Genomic DNA, 20426 nt, shown 5'->3' on the forward strand with positions numbered 1-20426 from the left:
TGTGTGACTCACTGCTTCAGTCTGACCTGTTTATTATGCAGTCAGAGTTGAGAGAGAAGAAGGAGGAACTTCTTTCTCCTCCAGATTTATTCATGATGAATGGCTTTCATGTTCAGAGCAGCATGGCGGCTGAGACTTCTATGGAGTCGGAGTGAGAGAGGATATGTGTCAAAGTAGGATACCATGTGCACAATCCTCAAAGTACACAGAGCGCATACGGTGTTGACCAATGTGCAAATGCTGCGTTGCGTCAGAAAGAGCAAATATCCATTGCTTATTGTAAAAATCTGGCATGCCAACGCTCTGATTCAGACTATCAACACAATTAATAAAGTTAAGCTATATATATATATATATATATATATATATATATATATATATATATATATATTAGGGCTGGGCGATATGACCCAAAATTCATATCTCGATATTTTTTAGCTGGATGGCGATATAAGATATATATCTCGATTTTTTTTTTAAAGCCATAAGTTAAGAACAAAAAGAGAGTTCTTAGTCACACTGTGTCCCAGATGTCACACGGGCACTTTTATTTACATACAGCGTAGATGTACATGAAGAAATTACTCAAAAATAAATTATCAGCATTTATTAAATAATCATGGTCCATAAATAAAAGAAAACAATGTTGGTTTTGTGCATAACAAAAAGCTCACAATTGTGCAGTCAAAATGTAAACTAATAGACGCTGAGCATAATAACAAAGAGACAGATTTCACAGCTGCACCACGTCTCTGAACAGGTGCCATTTGTGGTCCTTATACACACACAGTACGTATCACTCCGCGAGGCTCCTCCCCGGTAGCCGTAATCCTCCGACAATCCATCAAGTGGTGCAGCTCCGTAGCTTAGCAAAGTCATATTAAAACATTTTTTGACAGATTGCCGAGCGCTGTGTACCACATAAAATCGGTTCGCGGTCAGTAAGCACAACCAGAATTCATACATAAGGCGCACTGTCGATTTTTGAGAAAATGAAAGGATTTTAGGCCGTGCAGCCCCTCCTGGCTGCATGTCGTTAGCGCGGTTAGCTCGCTAACACGTTGACGCCGTCCAGCCCCACGCACGGTAACTCGCTAACGGAGATTTTCCGCTTTCATCTTGTCATTGCCTGCAGGTGAAGCTATGGGGGAGGGGGAGTTGTGTTCAGTGAAGGAGAGGCGAGGCCGAGTAACGTTGCGTAGAGACAAAAGTGGACGAAAGAGAGGCAAACCTGCGGCTCCACAAGTATAATTATAACGTAACATAGACTATATCGATATAAACGATATTGTCACATCTTATATCTCGTATGAAAATATATCGATATTTTTAAAAAAACTCGATATATTGCCCAGCCCTAATATATATATATTTATTATAGTACAGGGTGGGCCATTTATATGGATACACCGTAATAACATGGGAATGGTTGGTGATATTAAAGTCCTGTTAGTATATGTGAGGGGGCAAACTCCTCAAGATGGGTGATGACCATGGTGGCCATTTAGAAGTCGGCCATCTTGGATACAACTTTTGTTTTTTCAATAGGAAGAGGGCCATGTGACACAAACAAAACCACCGCTAATGGTCTGACACTAACCCACATTGGATGGATCCCTCCAAGACTGTTGGAACAACAAAAGTGATGGTTTGGTGTGGTATATGGGGTACAACTATAGTGGGTCCATTCTTCATCAATGGAAACATCAAGGCCACTGGATATTTGAAATTGCTACATGATGATGTGTTTCCCTCTTTATGCACTGAAGTTGGCACGTTCCCTCAAGATGGTGCACCACCACATTATGGGTGCCAGGTCCGAGCATTCCTAGATGAACAGTTTCCTGGAAAGTGGATTGGTCGTCGTGGGCCAGTTGAATGGCCCCCAAGGTCTCCCGATCTGACCCCCTTAGACTTTTATCTTTGGGGTCATCTGAAGGCAATTGTCTATGGTGTGAAGATACGAGATGTGCAGCACCTGAAACTACGGATACTGGATGCCTGTGCTGGCATTTCTCCTGCGGTGTTGCTATCAATGTGTGAAGAGTGGGAGAAGAGGGTTGCATTGACAATCCAACACAATGGGCAGCACATTGAACACATTTTATAAGTGTAAATAACTCATGAATAACTCATGAAAGAATAAAGTTACGTTGAAACCAAGGAAAGGAAATGTCTAGAGATCGTGACTTAAATAACAAAAAGACTGGAGGTGGCAGAGTTGAAGATGTTAAGACTTTCATAACAAGTGGACAAGATTGGCAAGACTAGAAATGAATACATCAGAGGGACAAAGTTTGAGAGGTAAGGCTGAGATGGTTTGGACATGTGTAAATAAGGGATAGTGGATATATTGGACAATATATTGCTGGTAGAAGAGAAGACCAAAGGGTTTGTGGATGCTGTGAAGCAGGACATGCAGAGAGTTGGTGCGACGGAGGACGACGCTCAAGATAGGGTGAGATGAAGGCAGATCTGCTGTTTCTAACAAATTACAGTGGAGTAAATCAGCAGTGATGTGCTGGAGCTGCACTCTGTTTTGATAAAAACTAACTTAGCACCTCTATGAATGAAAACAGTTTAATTCCCTCTTAAAAGGTGAGATGATGGAGAGCAGTTGATGTTGACCTGCTATAGCATAGTATGGCTTTAATTCTGGAAAAAGAAAAGCTTTGTCACTTTTAATTTGAAAGTCTCAATATACATGATTATGTTTTTTGATTTGGTTTAGAAGACACAGCTGATTGCTTAAAGGTCTCCATCCACCCTGAAGTGAAGCTAACACTGTCTGCCATCAACGAGACCCATGCTGGGATAGGTTTCTGAAAGGCAAGCACAGAAAATGACGCAGTGATTCAATCATTTGGCATTTGATTAGCGTACCTGATGCAATAAGAAAAGTTCATATTAATAGGAAAAGGAAGCTAAATATGCAGATAAGTTTACATAAAAAAGTCAAACTGTGAAAAAAAAAAGGGTACAATCAGCATAACATGAACTCTGTGTTAGCTTCTTTGTACCATCACCTTTGCCACAAACACTGTTTGTATCTCAAATACACAAACGGTCTCATTGGTGTCCCCCATAACCCACCCTCCAGGACCCTGGGGCCCAATAAGCAGCCATCTGCAGACAACCTCTTCCACCACGCTCTGGCAAACATGGGCGAGTGCGTGCGTGTTTGTGTGTGTGAGAGAGAGAGGCAAAAAGGGGAGGTAGAGACAGTTCAAGGGCACGAGTACTCCATCAAGTTGAGTCCAGGGAATAGCCACCACCTTCCCTGGCCCCTCCCGTGTGTGCACCAGGTGAGCACCGAGACCTGTCCTTGGTGCTCGCCTGAATACACACAGTACGGTGCACTGATTACTTCACACCACACGCGCTCTTCAGTTTGAATTTGACCCTCTGCTGCTTCGCTGCAGCCTCCGTGTGGCAGCCCCAGTCTTCTTGCCCGTGGCCCCAGCTGACTCCCGGCTCTGGCGTGGGTGGTTGGGTGGGGTGGCGTGGGGATTTGGGGGCACTGAAGCTGTCCTCTGGTGCTCTTGCAGCCCTGCCTGCTCATCCATCCTAGCCTGCCAGCCCACAGATCGATAGCTCTGCTCTCTTAATCAGGTCTCTGGTGACTGTGGGCGGACGAGTGCGTGTGTGCGTGTGTTTCTGTGTGTGGACAGGTGGTTGTATCAGCTGGGGGCTGCACTTGTATTTCTTTCTATCTTCAGTCCTCTGACTCTTCACCATGACTGTTTATCTCAACCGTATAGCCTTGGCTTATTCTCCTCGTTGCTTATTGCCCCGGCCGTATCACTTACTTCATGCCCTTTGCTGACTTTATTTTTTGCATATTAATTTCTTTCACCCTCATTTTCACAGCTGTTGTTAGAAATCCAATCACTGTGACAGTCCTGCATCGTATTTTTGTCTTCTTTCCCTGGCTTTACTTACATCTCTTCACACGCTCTCTGCACACTCTGGCGGCACGCCAGGGTTCATCCGAGAAGAGTCTCACAGTCGAGTCGGTCCCGGTACCACTGCAATTTGTCGTAACTCGTGATGAAGACAGAAGAGGTTAGACATTGTAGGAATGGAGATGAGAACCGATGAGAGGTGAGAAGAGCGAGCGGAGCGAGAGGGTTAGTCAGATGGAGTGCGGGGCATCCAGCTGTGGTGTTGTGCCTTGCTAGAGAATCCGCCTTCAGGCTCTCATTGCACCTGCATAGCCACAGCTGCACAGACACAGTGTAACACTCTTTGGGGGGAAAAAAACTTCCAAAACACTTTTTAATTAAAAATTTCCAAAACTTTTTAATTTTCATATGAAAACTGTTATTCCAAGTGCATCAGTGTGTTTACAAAACTAAATCAACCCAACAGTGTTCATCGTCTTTCTCCTGATTTACCACCGCACCGGATTTCATTTTGTTTAGTGCAGGTTTAATTAACCATGATCCTTGATTCTGGTTACACCACTCTACCACAAAAAGCTGTCATTGTGCATTCTCTGATCACACCATTTTCACTAATCAAACATCAGAATATTTCAATAAGAGCACATTTACCAAACGCTGCTTCTGGGTTTGAGCATTTTTTTAGTGGAGCATTTGAAAATCCTGGTCATCACGATCCATGCACACCACAGCTAGCTGTTCCCCTCTCATTAATGCAGATTGAAGAGCGGACCCCTCAGTTTCGCTGGGTGCAAAACACTTCACAAAGTGTTTGAAATTTCATATTTATTTTTTGTTTTCCAAGAGCTGCCACAAACATTTGCAACCGATTCCCTTTTTTTTTTTTTAGCTCTAAAAAGGTCCTCTACGAACCTTTCATTGTGGGAAAGTAGCATAATTTGAAAGCACACTCACAATGGAAGTGTTTGGTTTTTTTATATGATAAGTACTTCAGTAGAAGACAAAGGGTCTTCTTTTTGATTCCTGAAGACAAGAAGTTCCCTCAAGTTTGAATCAAATCTTTTGGACCTAAGTCATGACCTGGAAAACAGCAAACATGTACAGAAACACTGTTTATACCACACCTTTTTGAAGCTAATATGGCTAATTTTGTGTCACTAACACTGTGTCTCCTTGCAGAGGTTCTGTTCAATACTGCCCTAAACAAATATCAGACTGATGATTTCCACAGTTTTCCAATGTCACAGAAGAGTAAAAAGTGGTAGACAGTAAACATGTTTGCCCAGTGACTGAACGATGGTACTACTTGCTCACTGCAACTACTTGCATTTAGTTAGTTACAGATTGCAATGTGACTCCACAGGCGACCTCCTAATGGGAGGAAACCTGTCTCCCAGCAATCATAGACTGACTACACTCACTCTCAGAGAGATTGGCAAATAATTAATAACAGGGTGAAAACGTATTGCAATCAATCTGCATCAGTTTCCACCAATGGGCACAAACTCTTTGTACTGGGGACTTGAGTCGCCTGGTTGCGAGCTGGCTGTATTCTGGTTACATAGTTAAATCACCGTAGCAACAACTACTTTGTGGAGGAATTTCTGTTTCAAACCTGCGAGGTTCTGCTTGGACTGAACGTAAGAAGTTAATGTGAATTTCTGTGATCTGGCTTTCTGTGTTTGAAGACAGCAATGTATTTACCATTTTTCCTGATACATCTGATTTTTGCATTTATTTGCCAACTTGACCCCATTCACTCGCAAACTGTGAAACTGGCTGTCTCCTTTTTATTTGCCATTTTATCAGTCTTGATGCACCAATGTTGTTTTGAAGATGGCAGCTGATCGCAAGTGGTTACATACCTGTTCAAGGTCACGAGGTCACAAGTTCATTGCACACAGTCGCAAAACCTTTGATTATGATGTGCCCTCCGCTGTGTATTACATTTTACATATAAATTATATTTATAGTGTATTTATAGTTGCGAATAAGTTTCCTCAAATGTTAGCTTCCACGATGTTCCATGATGTCTTCATCTACTTTTCTGCCTCCTCTCTGTCTACCTGTGTGCAGAGAAACAGCCGTGTTTCTCTCTGCTGATGTACACCTGCAGTTCTTTATCCAGGCACCTGTATGTTGTCATGCAACTTTTCCAGTCATGAAAAGAATAGTCGCAGGAGGTCCTTCTTGTTGACCTTGCCCATCTGATTCCTCGGCATCTCCTCTACCACCACCAGGCCTGTAGGTATGGTGTAGGGTGCCATGTGCTCCCTGCAATAAACACCACTGTTAATATGGATGCACACACAAATACGCAACAACAACAACAACAAAAAAAGAAAAAAGAAAAAACAGCAAACAACTGCAAAACAAAGGCTAGCCCTGTGGCGGAGTAGTCGAGATAAGGAAACGTCCTTCATACGTTCATACACTCTGCTGTTCTTCTCCCTTAATATCCCCAATTCGCCTTCCAGACACAGACAATCCCCCTTCGTACAAAAACAATATAATCACTGCAAGATGAAATAAAAAAATAAAAATAAACAAATAATAAAAAGGGAAAACAGAAGGCTGTGATAATTAAAAGTATTTTATTTTTTTCCGTTTTGAATGCCTGGTTGTTACGTCAAGTCTTGAAGCCCGGAGCTTTTTTTATTATCTTCTAACCTAGTTTGTTTGTTTGTGCGGACGTGCGCGTGCTTTGGTGTGCAATCCAGTTGTGCGTGTGTGCGAGCATAATGACTGATATGACCGCCATCAAACACTCCTTTCAGCAGATGTCCGCGTGTTTCTGACTGAGTGAGTGAAGTGTGAATATATACGCATACGTACACGTCTCTGTAATGGGGGCTTGCGTGCTTGTGTCGCCGATTTCTCCAGGGCAATGTGTTCCTGTGTGTCTGCGTGCACGGGTGCGCGCGCACAAGCCTGAGCGTTCGAGGCGGTGTGAGGCAGTGAGGGTGAGACAGAGATTCAGACTGACAGCTGAAGCCAGGGCACTGAAGAGTGAGCATCCATCTACTTGTTTATGTCTCATTTTATCTCTTTCTCGCTCTCCCCTACACCCAGGCCTCAGCAGAGGGCTGTGTGCTGGAACTGTCTGTCTCCTGGGAGGACCCCTGGCTGCAAACACTGTGTGTGTGTGTGTGTGTGTGTGTGTGTGTGTGTGTGTGTGTGTGTGTGTGTGTGTGTGTGTGTTAACCTGAGTCACAGGCAGTAGTTGTAATCTACCATACTGGACCAGCAGGCGATAGCAGTGGGATCTAACATCCATACACCATATGGAGCTCACAGCAGTACACACACTCACACACACACTGCGCTCTACAAGAATTCAGTGATGTAAATAAATGACACTGGTGGGTTGTAGAAAGTGTGGAGGACAAAAACAGATGGTTGGAAAGTGAAGAAAAGGGTGTAAAAGAGAGTGAGAGCAGATTTTTTATGAAAACAGACTGGAGGAGTTAAAAAAAAAGACTGTTTGTGTCACTGCAATGTGGAGGGTGAATGTCACCAGTAACCGTCTCTAGCAGACAAAATAAACTCAGCTGACATTTAGGAAGCGAGGTGAAAAAAAACAAACTGTTAGGTAGCAGGACAAAGTCCTCTGTAATAATCATTTGTTTGCTTCCCCCACATCTTCTTCTTCTTTTTCATCTCCCTCATTAGTCCATCTATGGCCTTTCTTTCTCTCACATCCTTTGCTATTGATCTGGGGACTTGAAGGCCAGTCACTGGGGATGTGTGTGCTGCTCAGAGACCCACACAGTCTGAATTAGGTGCCTCCATTTGGTCCACTAAACTACATAAAATTGAACTAGTAGTTTAGCTTTCAGTTCTAAAGGCTTACAAGTCAAGACATAACGAAAAAAAATCCAGCCCTTTCCAGGTCTTGAAATTAGGCAATGACAATGTCAGATGAAGAACAAAACATGACATATTACACCATGTCATTATTTATTTAGCAAAAACAAAGTGCAATAACCTGAAGCAATGGTTTTCTGTATGAATTTATCAGCCTCTCACATTATTGTGGGAGAACTCATAGCCCTCATCTTTACAATGCTGCTTCAGTTTATTGAGGTCAGTGAGCGTTCATTCATGCACAGCTCTCTTAAGTTCCCACCCCAGTATTTAAACCAGGGCGAAGCATAGACGTTGGACCATTGCAATGCTTTCTTTGATCTTTTCAGTCATTCTGTTGCAGATTTGCTGCTGAGCCCGGATCCCTGTCCTGTTGCATGACTCAGGATGGGCCAAGCTGTCAGACAGATGGCCTCACATTTGACTCTAGCAGACTTTCATGGTTGACTCAGTGCCATACTTGTTGAGTTTGCTCCTAATTGTACTGTCATGAACGTTAACATTTAACATGCTAACCGTTCTTCTTTTTTTAGTTTAGGAGTGATTCAAGCAGCTCAATTCTTTTCTCTATTTAAATGAAGGATTTTTTACCTTTACTGCCACACAAATGCATAACACTGACTACCTCAGCTGAGAAGGCCTGATTAGGAGGATTTTATTGCTACAATGTTACTTTTTGTTTTATATTTTATATATTTTTTATTTGAACTATTTCTTCAAAGCAGCTTTATAAAACTAGATTTATTCAGTGGGTAGTTTTATTTTAGATCAATTACTTCTAGTATGAAGTAATAGGTTAATTGCAAAGCTATGCCTTCAAAGTAGTTTCCCCAGCACTGAGCAGAACTGACAAAGAGCTGTGAAGATTGTCCTTTTAAATCAGCTTAAGAAGACTTAACAAAAACATGGTCCTGTAATAATAATGGGATACGATGCTCTTTTTGGAGTTTGTTTTTGTGGATTCAGGATGATGGATTAGTTGTAAGTTATTCAGGTCACAATCTCCACTGGTGGTATGAGCTTGGAGTCCCCCTGGGCTGCAAAGCACTTTTAAAGGTGGCAGGTGGTCCAGTGGCTAGTGGTGTTACATCTCTGTTTTTTCAAAAGCAACACTTTGCTTAAAGAAAAATCAAAGCTTTGCTGTTTAAAGTCCAACACCAGTTGAAACACCAGTTTAAAGCAATAAATCCATGTTTTTTCTCATATGACTGGGGTTCTCTCTGTAATACTGCAGTGTCTTTGTGTTACAATATCATTCACAATGCAAAGTCCCTGTTTTAATAAAGTCTGCTTCCACTTGGACGTGTTTATCTGGTGAACAGAGTCCATTCCTGCAAAAGCAGAGCCACCTTAAACTTTTCTGACAGTTCACATATTTGCCTGAAAGAAAATACAGCATGCATTTTCACGCAGTGTGGATGTTAATATCAGCATAGCCTGATAGAATAGTACAGGTTCATGCAAAAATGTGGAAAATATCCCTATATTTAGCCTGTCAACAGCAATGTATTTGCTGGATATCAAAATAAAAGCAGGTATACACACAGTGACGTTCACCCTGTGACAGCTGAGATAGGCTCCAGTCCCCCCCCCCCGTGACCTGAATTGAATAAGTGGGTAAGAGAGTGGATGGATTTTATGCACATAATGCTTACTTTTGTCTGCCTAACATGTTTGATTTGGCCGACTTTTTAAACCGGATGCCTTCTTGACTCAAGCTCAAAGGTGTCAGTATCTCCTCACCGGAGCTTGCTCACTTGCTAGGTGAATAAACCACAACACCAGTTGGTATGTGCATAATAAGAGACAAAATTAATTAGAAAGCTCCAAAAACAGTGCACAAAGCAAAGGTTATTCAGCTGAAAGTCACAGTACCTTGCCCAGGTCTTCAATTCTGGCAAAGTCATGCTCTTGCCCCTCTTCAGCTGCACTACAGCAGTGACTTTTTGACCCCACGTGGCATCTGGGGCTCCAATCACAGCAACATCTACAAGGTTAAATATGACAAAAAATCAGACAAGCTGCAGGTAAAATTCAGCTACTCCTTTATTTTTGTCTTTCTCTACAGCAAAAGGACACCAAACTCATTTTTGATGAGTTACCTTCAGCACATAACTGCTGGATATTAACAGTGATCAAATGGTTGAGGTGCTGGTTCAGGGCTTTAATTACATGTGTCTTACAGCGGTGACATTACTTCATTCCACTTACCCGTGATGTCTGGATGAGCCAGAAGGTGACGCTCCACATCGAGTGCGCTGATCTTGTAGCCACCACTCTTGATGATGTCGACACTGGTGCGACCCATGATCCAATATACGCCGTCTTTATACACAGCGGTGTCTCCTAGAATACAGACAGGCCCATACAAGAAAGACAATGTGATGTAAGGGAAACACAGGGAAAAATACAGTCATAATTTTCTGGAACACCATTTTTATAACAAGAAGTTATTAAGCCCAATTACAATATATATACCTAAAAACAAGGCTGATAATGAACTCAATTAAAAAAATTAAGTAATATTTTTTTATAGCTAAGAATAGGGAATGTAGGGTATGTAAACTTGTATCTGTGTGTAAGAGAGCGTGTGTGTTTGAGACACAAAGTCAGATAACAGTGGATGGATGAGTGTTTAAGTTGCCCCATCCTCCAGACATACATCCTCCACAGACCCACGCACACTCATGCATAAGTTTCTGGGGGACAGGTGTGGGGGAAGGCGAGTACAGTATGTGGGATGAGGGGCGCAGCTGCGCTCGTGTATGACGAGCTGGGGAAATGGGTCAGTATGGATCAGTGGGGAGAGATTAGGGAGAGAAAAATGGACGGAGGAGGGAAGGAGAGGAAGCCTGAAAATAAGGATCAGGAATATATTCTTTAGCAGAATTACATTGGGGCTGTCCACAGCTGAAACAGAGAGTGGACGCAAGTGTGTGAGACACTGTGATGAAGTGATGCATAGCAGTTAAGTTTGGATGAATAGGTTAAAAGGTCAGCGAAGGTCAGGGACTGTTCAAATATGCAAAGTGAACCTTTACGTCTTAAAGCCAGCTGTGATGTTAGAAAATCTGACTCTTTTTCACACATTTACTATGACAACTTTTCACATCTTCCAGTTATCATCATGCTCAGCTGGGTTTTTTCTCTATCCAGGAAGTTGGTAGGTGGAGTTGGGAAGCTTGTTTGCATGAACCAGCAAGATCTGGGCTGAGCAGAGAGCAAAGTGCATAAAGGACTGCCATCTGGGTTATTTCTCTCTCTCCTTGGGCTCCTGGCCTCTTTTCCTCGTCTGTCTTTGGTTTGCTCTTCCAAACCAAAGACACAAAGACCCATGTATACACTCAGCCCTCCATTAAACACACTACTGGCTGACGTGACTACTTGAATATCTCATAATTTCAAAACTGCCCCTGTGGAGTTTCTAAGCAAACAGAAACTCTGGGAATTTTCTACTTTCTGCCAAGAAACAGTCCTCTCAGTAAATGCTCTGTAAAAATGCTACACTCTTGATTTTATTCGTATTTTTTCTATTAGCATATTCATTAGTGTGTTTTAGAGGTGCTTATAAACAGATTTAGCACTTTGTCCTTTGGATGTCATGAGCTCAGATTTTCACTACATAATTATTATGACCAAAAGAATTCTCTATAAGGACATTATTATGATGGCCATAGAAATCTTTAATTTACTTTTCATGTGTTTAGTGTCCTAGTCACACTTGGCTGGGAACACCTTGGCAACTACCAGGGTTGGTATGGAAAAAACTATAGTTTCCATCTGGTTGGCAAGTGGTTGCTGGCAGTTGTTGTGAAACCAATTTCAAACGCCTCAGTCACACAGGGCTTGGTCAGCGAACCCTCCAACATCCACAGGTTGTTAGGGAAGAATCTACAGGTACATTTGATCACAAAGAGGTAATACAGCCATGCCTTGAAAACCTGCATGTGATTGCTTTTTTGCATATACTACGATATACCCGCTACACATGTGTCTTTCCGGTGTACTCTGCACCCGAGACTTAGGAAAAACACAACTTGGACACCAGTCATTCAGTCTCCACAGCATCTGTGTACACAGCTTGCAAGTTAGTATAAACCTATCCTTAAGATGCCACACAAATTACATATGATGTTACTGCACATGATATCACACGTTAGCCTTTCCTTTTGTTCCTGTTAAAGTAACTGGTTGCTGGCTGGAGCTTCATATTGATTAAAATTGTGTCAGCAGTTTAACTCTCAGTAAAAAAGTGCACAAAGCAAAATCCTTAAAGGCATGGTTGGACGTTTATTCCCCAAAATGCTGAACAATTCTGAGGGACATAGTTGCACTTGTAAGCTTTACACAGCACCCCTCAGCATTGCAAAAAACCTCAGTGTTGCTCAGTTAAGAACATTTAAGGTAAAGCTGTGCGTGTTTGCAGACTGTAGCTGAAAAATATGGAGTCAATAAAAGAAAGCAACTGCACCTGCCTCACCTGGAATCAGCAGCATTGTAGGAGAGGGATTACATTTTGATGGTGGTCTGTTTTTACTGCCATCTTCCACCTGTCCTCTATTCCATCATTTAGTCTGTACTGCTAACCCCATATCCCTCCATCCGTCTTACCTATACGTCCATGTTTTCAGCTTCTCCAGCTCCAGTGCCACACAAACACAAACAAACTATGTTTTCTTACGTTTTCAATTCTATTTTTATGCTTCATTTTTTTTCCAACTACCTCTCAAACATCTCTCATCACATCTTCTGTTTCCTTCTCTCCACCTCTCTTCCTGTCTCCTCTTCCCCCCTCTTGCCTCTCCACCTCAGCATCAATAGAGGGCCCATCTGTTCCCATATATCATGCACTTCATTTCAGTTTATTAGCTGGGATAAATCATAAATATTTCATTATACATCACGGGCGGCTGTCGCCTGCACACCGACAATTTATCACCGCTGCCCTCTCTGCCGGCTTGCCACGGCGGCTATAAGCTTTCCAGTCTATTAAACAAGATTGATACAGTGTGTAAATTTAGATATTGGGAATTTCTTCACAGACCACTGCTCCGCACTGATAGGCCAGGGTAACAGGAGGGAGGAAAGGGAGGATGGAGGGAGAGGGGGAGAAAGTAGAGAGGCGAGCAGAGGAGCTGGTTTGGTGTTAACACCACTATCAGGGTAGTTACAGTTCCCCCTCTTTAAGATGAGGGGCAAAAGAAGAAGAAAAAAATGATTTGGTTTCAGCCATGTAGCTCTCTCATCTTATGCAAACAGATATGGAGAAATGAGCAGTTTACGTGCACACTGATAAACTGTTTGTGTATCCTGCGTGGGCGTGTGTGTGCGCGCAAATTGAAACAGATAAAAACATACAATAAAATCAGTACATCTAGCTGTAGCGTCAAGGAAGAAAAGCTGCATTAACGAAGCAAACGCTGACAAAAGGGTTTGAAAAGGAACGCTCAGACAACATAGTTGAATTGAGTTTGAAGTACTTATACAGGACTCTTTGACCTTGTCTCTTTGAGGGGAAGGAAGTAACGAGGGATAGAACAACATGTTTGGAGAGACGCACAAGTGGGAATAGCGATTGGAGAACACAGACTGATAAAAGAGGAAAGAAGGGCGGGAGCGGGATTGTTGGGAACTGTGTTACTAGGACGTACATTTACACACACAAATATACACACATGCGTACTGTATGTACTCACACACAACACATGCGTACGCACACACACGCACACAATCACTACTTCAGGCATCAGAGACTCTCCGCCATTATGTGTTATGGCGTCTGAGGCAGATATGGCCGAATGGCTTTCCTAATTAAAACGATAAGAAGCCTAATTGCACTGGGCTTTCATCTCATTCTGAGGCATTAAAGAAAGTGAAGGCACACAGTGTGAAAAAAAGAAATAAAAATAGATCAAGAATTTAACTGAGGATGGAGGGTCAGAGGAAACTTCCACAGTGTCTTTCAGAAAACCAGGAAAATGACATTAGAGGGGTTCGCAGAAGCAGAAAAGAAAACATCAAATTATTTCAAACCAATAACAAGAAAAACAGCATCGTGAGGAGAGGTGAGCTACGAGCAGCTGCAATATTTCCAACTATTTAACCAAGATTACAGTAAAGCAGAAATTGCCTTTGGAAGGTGACTCATTTATTTTAACAAAAATGAATCGCTTTCACTCTTGCTGTGATATTTTTGCAGAATAAAAAATAAGCTTTTGTCGGTGATATCCTTGACGCAGGAAAACCAAACATATTATACTGAACAAACTGTAGGAAAAAAAGTGGAGAAATGAAGGGAAACTGTATAGTTAAAACAAAAGCTGGTGTATGTTTTTGATGGTATGATACAGTTGACAGAGCTGATATACACTGTATGGACAGGCTGGGGTTGGTCGGGGCCCCTTAGTTCAGTCACACAGGCCTGCAGTTGCTAGGGAAAAATGTGTAATCTGAGATTGGCTGGCAAGTGTTTCCTGGAGACTGCTCGCTGTTCCCAGGTGATTGGCTGCAAAGTGGGTATTACACCAAAAACAGAGAAAGTTTTTGTCTTCAGAGTAAAAGTTGTGCCTCACCACTACAACCAACACATGCCAAAAGCTGCAACTTTCAACTTTCAGAAGGCAAGCATTCTCACACTTTTCAGACTCTCACTACCACGCACGATGTGGTAATGAAACTGAGACCAGTTGGTATCTTCCATGCAAACTGCAGGTGATCATGTGCTACCGAACAAAGCAGTTTCAAAGCACAGTTTCACTAATAAACCGCAGTAATCAGAGATTCACTGACATCTGTTTAGACCTTTATGAATGATCTCACAGAGCTGCCACTTACAAACCTGTTAGGGAATTCACATTTTTCTGTTGTGGTCGCCAACAGGTCTTACCTGACGCCTTACCACGATATTCGAAACAATTCTGTGTATCTAACTTCATGAGAACAGTTTACCCTTCTCTGTCTCAGTATGACTGTTGGTGTGTTCCTAAAAAAGCTGGAAGTTGGAATTTCTGAGTTCTCAGTCAGAGCTGAAATCTGGAATTCCCCTTCGACTCGGATTTCCCACCAGGAAAGTCGGAAAAGACCCAGCAACCCCGAGTTAACAATCCAAGATGGCGGCACTGAACAGCCATAAAACTATAAAACTGCTCATCTGCACTGCCAGCGTTGTGTATTTATGACTGCCTAAATAAGCAATAAACAGCGCACTGACCAGCCTCCATCCATAATGTGCTGCAGCAGTTTTTAAATTAAAAGTATAAAAAGAAACAAGTATTATGATCCTATTTTTATATAGGATTATATAATCCTACTTTTACTTCTTTTTTCTGGAACATGCTAAATTGGGAGTGGTGTCACTCCCGAGTTATTTGGAATTTGGAACACAGTGTGTGCCCCAGTGCACAAAGCAAAATCCTTAAAGGCATGGTTGGATGAGTGTGGTGGTGAAGATGAACTTTACTGCCCCACACAGACTCTTGTGCAACTGCACCGAACATCTTTGGAAGGGGCTAGAATGGCGAATGCAAGCCAGGCCATCGTGAAAATTTCAAAAAAATCCAGCAGGATGGTGTCCCAGAATTGCGAAGCTGTTACAGATCGAAGAGGAGGAGGGGGGTCACATCCAAATTTGCCTATGAATGTAGATTGGGATGCCATAAAAGCTGCTGTAGGTGGCTAAATATTTTTTGTATGTTGTTATAGTTCAAGAAAGACAAAGGGCACATTCACGAGGACATGTAGTTATGTTTCACTAAAAATGAAGTTAATGCAGTTTACTCAGCCTGGAGCTTAAATTTTGGTCCAGGAAGGACAGGAAAGGCCCTCCTGCACAGGGTTGTTGTCTCAACCCATCGAACAAACTGTTTGCCTCTCTTGCAGAGTACCCACTCAACAAACACTCAGTGATGACAGGGAAGCAGAAAAGGGGCTCCACACTCATCTTCCTTACATCAGGAAATGTGACAAGATTCAACAGTCTCTTCTATTTTTAAAACTTGTCCTAAATTATTATTAATCCCCCTCATCGATGCTGCCTGTGCCTTAAAAATGATGCACTTGTATTACGCCCATTTTTTCCACACAACAATCCAGAACGACACAAAGACACACAGACAAAGTCTAGACGTGTTACTTTTCTAAGACAAAAAACGTGCAAAAGAAAAGGTCAGAGTGTGACATATGACAAAGGCCAACACTGCAGAAACAGTTCAGTCTGCTGCCACTAGCTTCACTGCGAGAGGTGCCGGGGAATGAAAGAATGAAAGAGAGAGACAACTAAAATTTCACAAAAACAGTTTCTGTAGAGGTGACAGAAGTCATCTCTTAGCTTGCCAGCACCTTCTAGCACCATAAGAGATTTCTGCTGCTACGGGAACACACAGAAATAAGTGTTTGCAATTCAGTGTGGTTTGAGTGCGACCTTGATCTAAGTACCATGCACTTGTGTTTGTGTGCATGCCCCACTCAACCCTGGAGATGTGGCTGGCATTTCACTTCCTGTAAAGTGTACACTTTCAGTGATAAGATGAAAATGTGTTCACATTCACATTTGAGCCCATTCTGGCTTGTAGTTTATGCTTTAAAAAAAGTATAAAAACACAACAACAACAGAACGTGAACCTTGGGAAGGGTATGGAATAAATAAATAAATCTTATAGACATTCACACTCTCAAACAGCCTGAGCTTCTGGCTGATAGGGGCTTACTTGTAAACATAATACTGACTTCAACATTAAAAACTTTAGTCATGTTAAAGATGAACATCCAAGTCATAAATGGATGGACACGGTCAGCAGCGATACTCAGGCACACTGTGGCATTTAAATGACGCTCAAATGCCGAGCCTATCATCTGAATGTCAAAGCAGACAGACTCATCAGAAAAAGGAAAATCTTTTCCAGTCTTCTGTTGTCCAATTATTGGTTTCTTTGTGCAAATTGTACTCTTAGTTTCCTGTTTTTCTGCTGCTCTGTTTTAAGGTTCAGAGGTGCTCTTCTTCATACCTTGGCAGCAACAACTCGTTATTTGAGTTATGGTTTTGTTCCTATCAGCTTGAAGAAATCTTGGCAGTAATTCCAGATTTAAGCAAAATATAGAAGTGAACCGTTGGGATAGTTAATGCTGTAAGTGACATGAACTCAGATTCAAGTCTGATGTTTAAGGTGATAAGAATACTTACATTTCACCTCGATGTCCTCATGGCTGAAAATTCCACATGCTGTAAAGGTGACGTCTTTAGCTGCCCTCTCTTTGACCTTCTATCTTCACTATTTACAGCCACCAATAGCCACTAGACAGGCTGCTCTGTAGGTGTTACACCTAATTAATTTTAATTGAGTGCCTTCAATCTACAGCATAGTCCCATCCTCTGTATATCTTCTGAATACACCAATGTAGGTGGATGCAAACTTAAAAAACAAACAAAACAAAAAACAGATATAAAATTTCAAAAAAAGACTCCAAAACTCAGAAGTGTTTTTCCTTCTGACATTTTTTTGTAGAGCTGTTATTTGACAGACATAGAGTGTTTATACATGCCTCTACATGAGCATCGCTGAAGTGCTGAACATGAGCCTGACGAGGAGACGCTTCTCCTCTGCGGGAAGGTACAAGTGGAGTCAGGGTCTTTCAACCCATTCAGCACAACCTAAACTCTCACACTGCGGGTCAAAACTAAGCACCCTCCATCACCGTGGAGAGGAGAGCCTTATCTGCACAAGATGAGACAGGTCTAAATATGTCATGCCTCTTCAGAGAGTGACTGTAAACACTTAGCATATATGAATATTAATGTTTCACATTAAAGCCCCAATGCCTAGATGGAAGTCTTAATGAGGATAAATAACAGACAGCCAAGCACCGAAATCTCAGCTCTGACATTATTTATCATCCTTAACTTTTGTCACAGCTCCTTTTTTAGTAATTAATATCATACAAGAAAGCACTTTGCACTTGGATGAGTGATCTAATTTGTTTAATATAATGCAATTAAAAGAGCTTGAATTGCTTTATGTTAATGTTACTGATTATATTCCTGGCTGGACTGCCTTTCTCAAAGAAGATAACAGGCTGAAGCTGAGGATTGATGTCTGTCTCAGATCTGCCACGTTCATCAAGGAAATTTAACCGCTGTTTACAAGCATCCACACTCCACAGAGTCACACAAATCTAGTCTCATTCAAGACACAGTTTTGCCTTTGCCACTTTGGATTCATACCAACTCTTGCCTTTTTGCCTTTCCCTGGAACAGACAGGTGAACGAGGTAAGAAAAAGAATCAGGAGGGAACTTTAAAAATATTTTATGCATCTTCAGTTTACCAAAAACCCCAGAAAAAAACCCATCCTGTACACGATATGGTGTTTATTTACCTGCAACTAGTATTAATAAAACAATGGCCAACATGCGTCGACGTCTCAGCTGTAAAGCTGCACGGATGGCTGTTTGATCGAAGTGCTGCGGGGAGCGGGGCGTTGGATGAATCCCGTAGGGAGCACTGACATTGGAGTTAGGAGGACACGATGTAACTTGGGGTGAAATATGACATTGGGAACACAGAGAGGGATGGAGGCAGGGAAGAGGAGAGAACAGCTGGAAGCAAAAGACCAATGCACAAATGACTAGTGAAGGCTCTGCAGGATATGAGCCACACTCCTGTTTGTCTGTCTGCTGAAAATTTCCCCCGCAGATCTAAAGCTCACCTTTAAAGCTGAGGTTATATCTCTCTTGGTTGCACACAAGCACACACAAACACACACGCACACCCATACTCAATCAAATGTGTCCTAACACTCATGTTTGGTGAAATGAGATTCTGAAAAATGAAGCCCTGCATCATAATACAAATATGGTAGATGCCAAAAAAACCCCAACCAAGTCCAAATTCATATTTTAACCACATTTGCAGCTTTTAAAAGAGCCATTTACCTCACATTAAAACCATATTTCAAGCAATTTCGCATTAATGTTGCCAAATGAAAGACCAGACTTCATGAAAGGATTGAGAGGCAGTAACACAACAGGACCATCATGAAAGACAGCCTCTCTCAAACCCTCCCCCCCGATGTTTCTGCAGTTATTCTTCAGCTGCTAATTTTGAGGTGGAAAATCTTTGCTGCAAAAAGTGGAACCTGCTGATGGCAGACTTGGAAAATCTCCAAGTAATCCAGTCTTGTGAACAAAAACAGCTTTGATAAACTGAATGTTTCAGCTCCTCAGAAATCACAGTGAAATAAACAAAGACGTGCTGGACTGAATGATCAGCTTGCTATATGGTGGGTCAAAGTCACTAAAACATATCAATAACAGAATAGACTGATTTATTCATTCAACCATTCATCTCTTCATGCCTGTCTTTAAGGGGGACACCAAGGTGTTCCCAAGCCAGCTGAGAGATACAATCTTTGCAGCATGTCCTGGGACTGCCCCGGGATTTCTTCCCAGCAGGATATGCCTGAAATACCTCACCTACAAAGCATCCTAGTCAGATACCTGAGACACCTTAATTGTCTCCTTTCCTTTTGTGGAGGCGCTACACTGAGTCCCTCCCGCATGACAAAGCTCCTGACCCAATCTATAAGGGAGAGCCCAGACACCTTTTAGATTAAATTCCTTTCCACCGTTTGTATCTGCGGTCTTGTTCTTTTGGTCACTACTCAGAGCTCGTATCCAGATCACCGCAACAGGCTGGTACATCACCCATGTTACTACAGATGCCACACCAATCTGTCAGTTAAATTCTTGCTTCGTGGATGTCTCACTTGTCAACAAGACCCTATGACGCTCTTCCACTGAGGCATCAACTCATCCCCAACCCCGAGTGGGCATGCCACACTTTTCCAGTGTGTCAGCCAAGACAGCCCCACAGCATCCAGAGCCTGAAGAAACCTAAATCTCATCCAGCCCAGGGGCTCAGTCAACAGGTTATTTTTTTTTAATTTGATGTTTTTATTTTATTAATTGGGTTAGATATGGCAGCTGACTAGTTTGCGTGTTTGTTTTCTGTCACAATGTTTAAAACGATTCATACAAAAATCTGTTTTTGTATCTCTGAAAAGCTGCTGGGAGCTCATGAAAGTTGCCCTAATAAACACCTTTCACACAGTTATGTAATTAAATAATTTAACCTCTCTGGGGCTAATAGTCAGATTCCAGGCTCAGTTTTATCCCAACTGCTCTCTGCAGCACAGCCAAACTTCTTATTAGTGAAATAAAAAATTCAAAAACAGCTAATGCTTAAGCTTCTCTTTCTTCCCATGAGTTCTGACTAATTTATGCATTCATAAATTACTCTTGGAGGAGTTCTGGGTTTTGTTTGTTGGCATCAACTAACGACTAACGAGCAAATCTGAAGCAACGCCTTCAGTCTCTCTTCTCACTGCTTCCATTGCCTTGCTGTATCTATATGTGTACAATAAATGGAACAACAAACGCTCTTACAGGCTTACTGGGTCAAGATGAGCTTTCTTTTTAGCTCTGGACAGCAGACAGACTGTATTGTAGAGCACAAAAGGAGGGCTAAAAAAAGTGAGAAGGGATCAATGTGCTCAGAGATGTTTGTGAAGATGAGTGGAAAGAGAGAACGCTTAGGTGACAGCTTCCCTATCGAGCTGTCAATCACGCTACACAGCACCTGTTAACTCTGGAGAAGACACCT

General features: G+C 42.1%; 1 protein-coding gene across 3 annotated transcripts in view; it reads right to left on the bottom strand.

The window, feature by feature from the left end:
• Positions 1-3113: 3113 nt before the first annotated feature.
• Positions 3114-20426, bottom strand: part of acsf3 (acyl-CoA synthetase family member 3) — a 37159-nt gene continuing 19846 nt past the window's right edge. For 2 of the 3 annotated variants that reach the window (XM_085402753.1, XM_085402754.1), the window contains exons 8-10: positions 9984-10118; positions 9648-9759; positions 3957-6179 (exon numbers count right to left, since the gene is read on the bottom strand). In XM_085402753.1, coding sequence (XP_085258879.1) covers positions 6065-6179; positions 9648-9759; positions 9984-10118 — 362 coding nt within the window. In that variant the 3' untranslated portion in view covers positions 3957-6064. Of the gene's footprint in view, positions 6180-9647; positions 9760-9983; positions 10119-20426 lie in introns of all 3 variants that reach the window. The other variant, XM_085402752.1, reaches the window with a different exon arrangement.

This window comes from Rhamphochromis longiceps, linkage group LG1 (genome assembly GCF_057381845.1).
Source record: "Rhamphochromis longiceps isolate RC_006_pf linkage group LG1, R_longiceps_female_GT1.1, whole genome shotgun sequence".
Classification (NCBI taxonomy): domain Eukaryota; kingdom Metazoa; phylum Chordata; class Actinopteri; order Cichliformes; family Cichlidae; genus Rhamphochromis; species Rhamphochromis longiceps.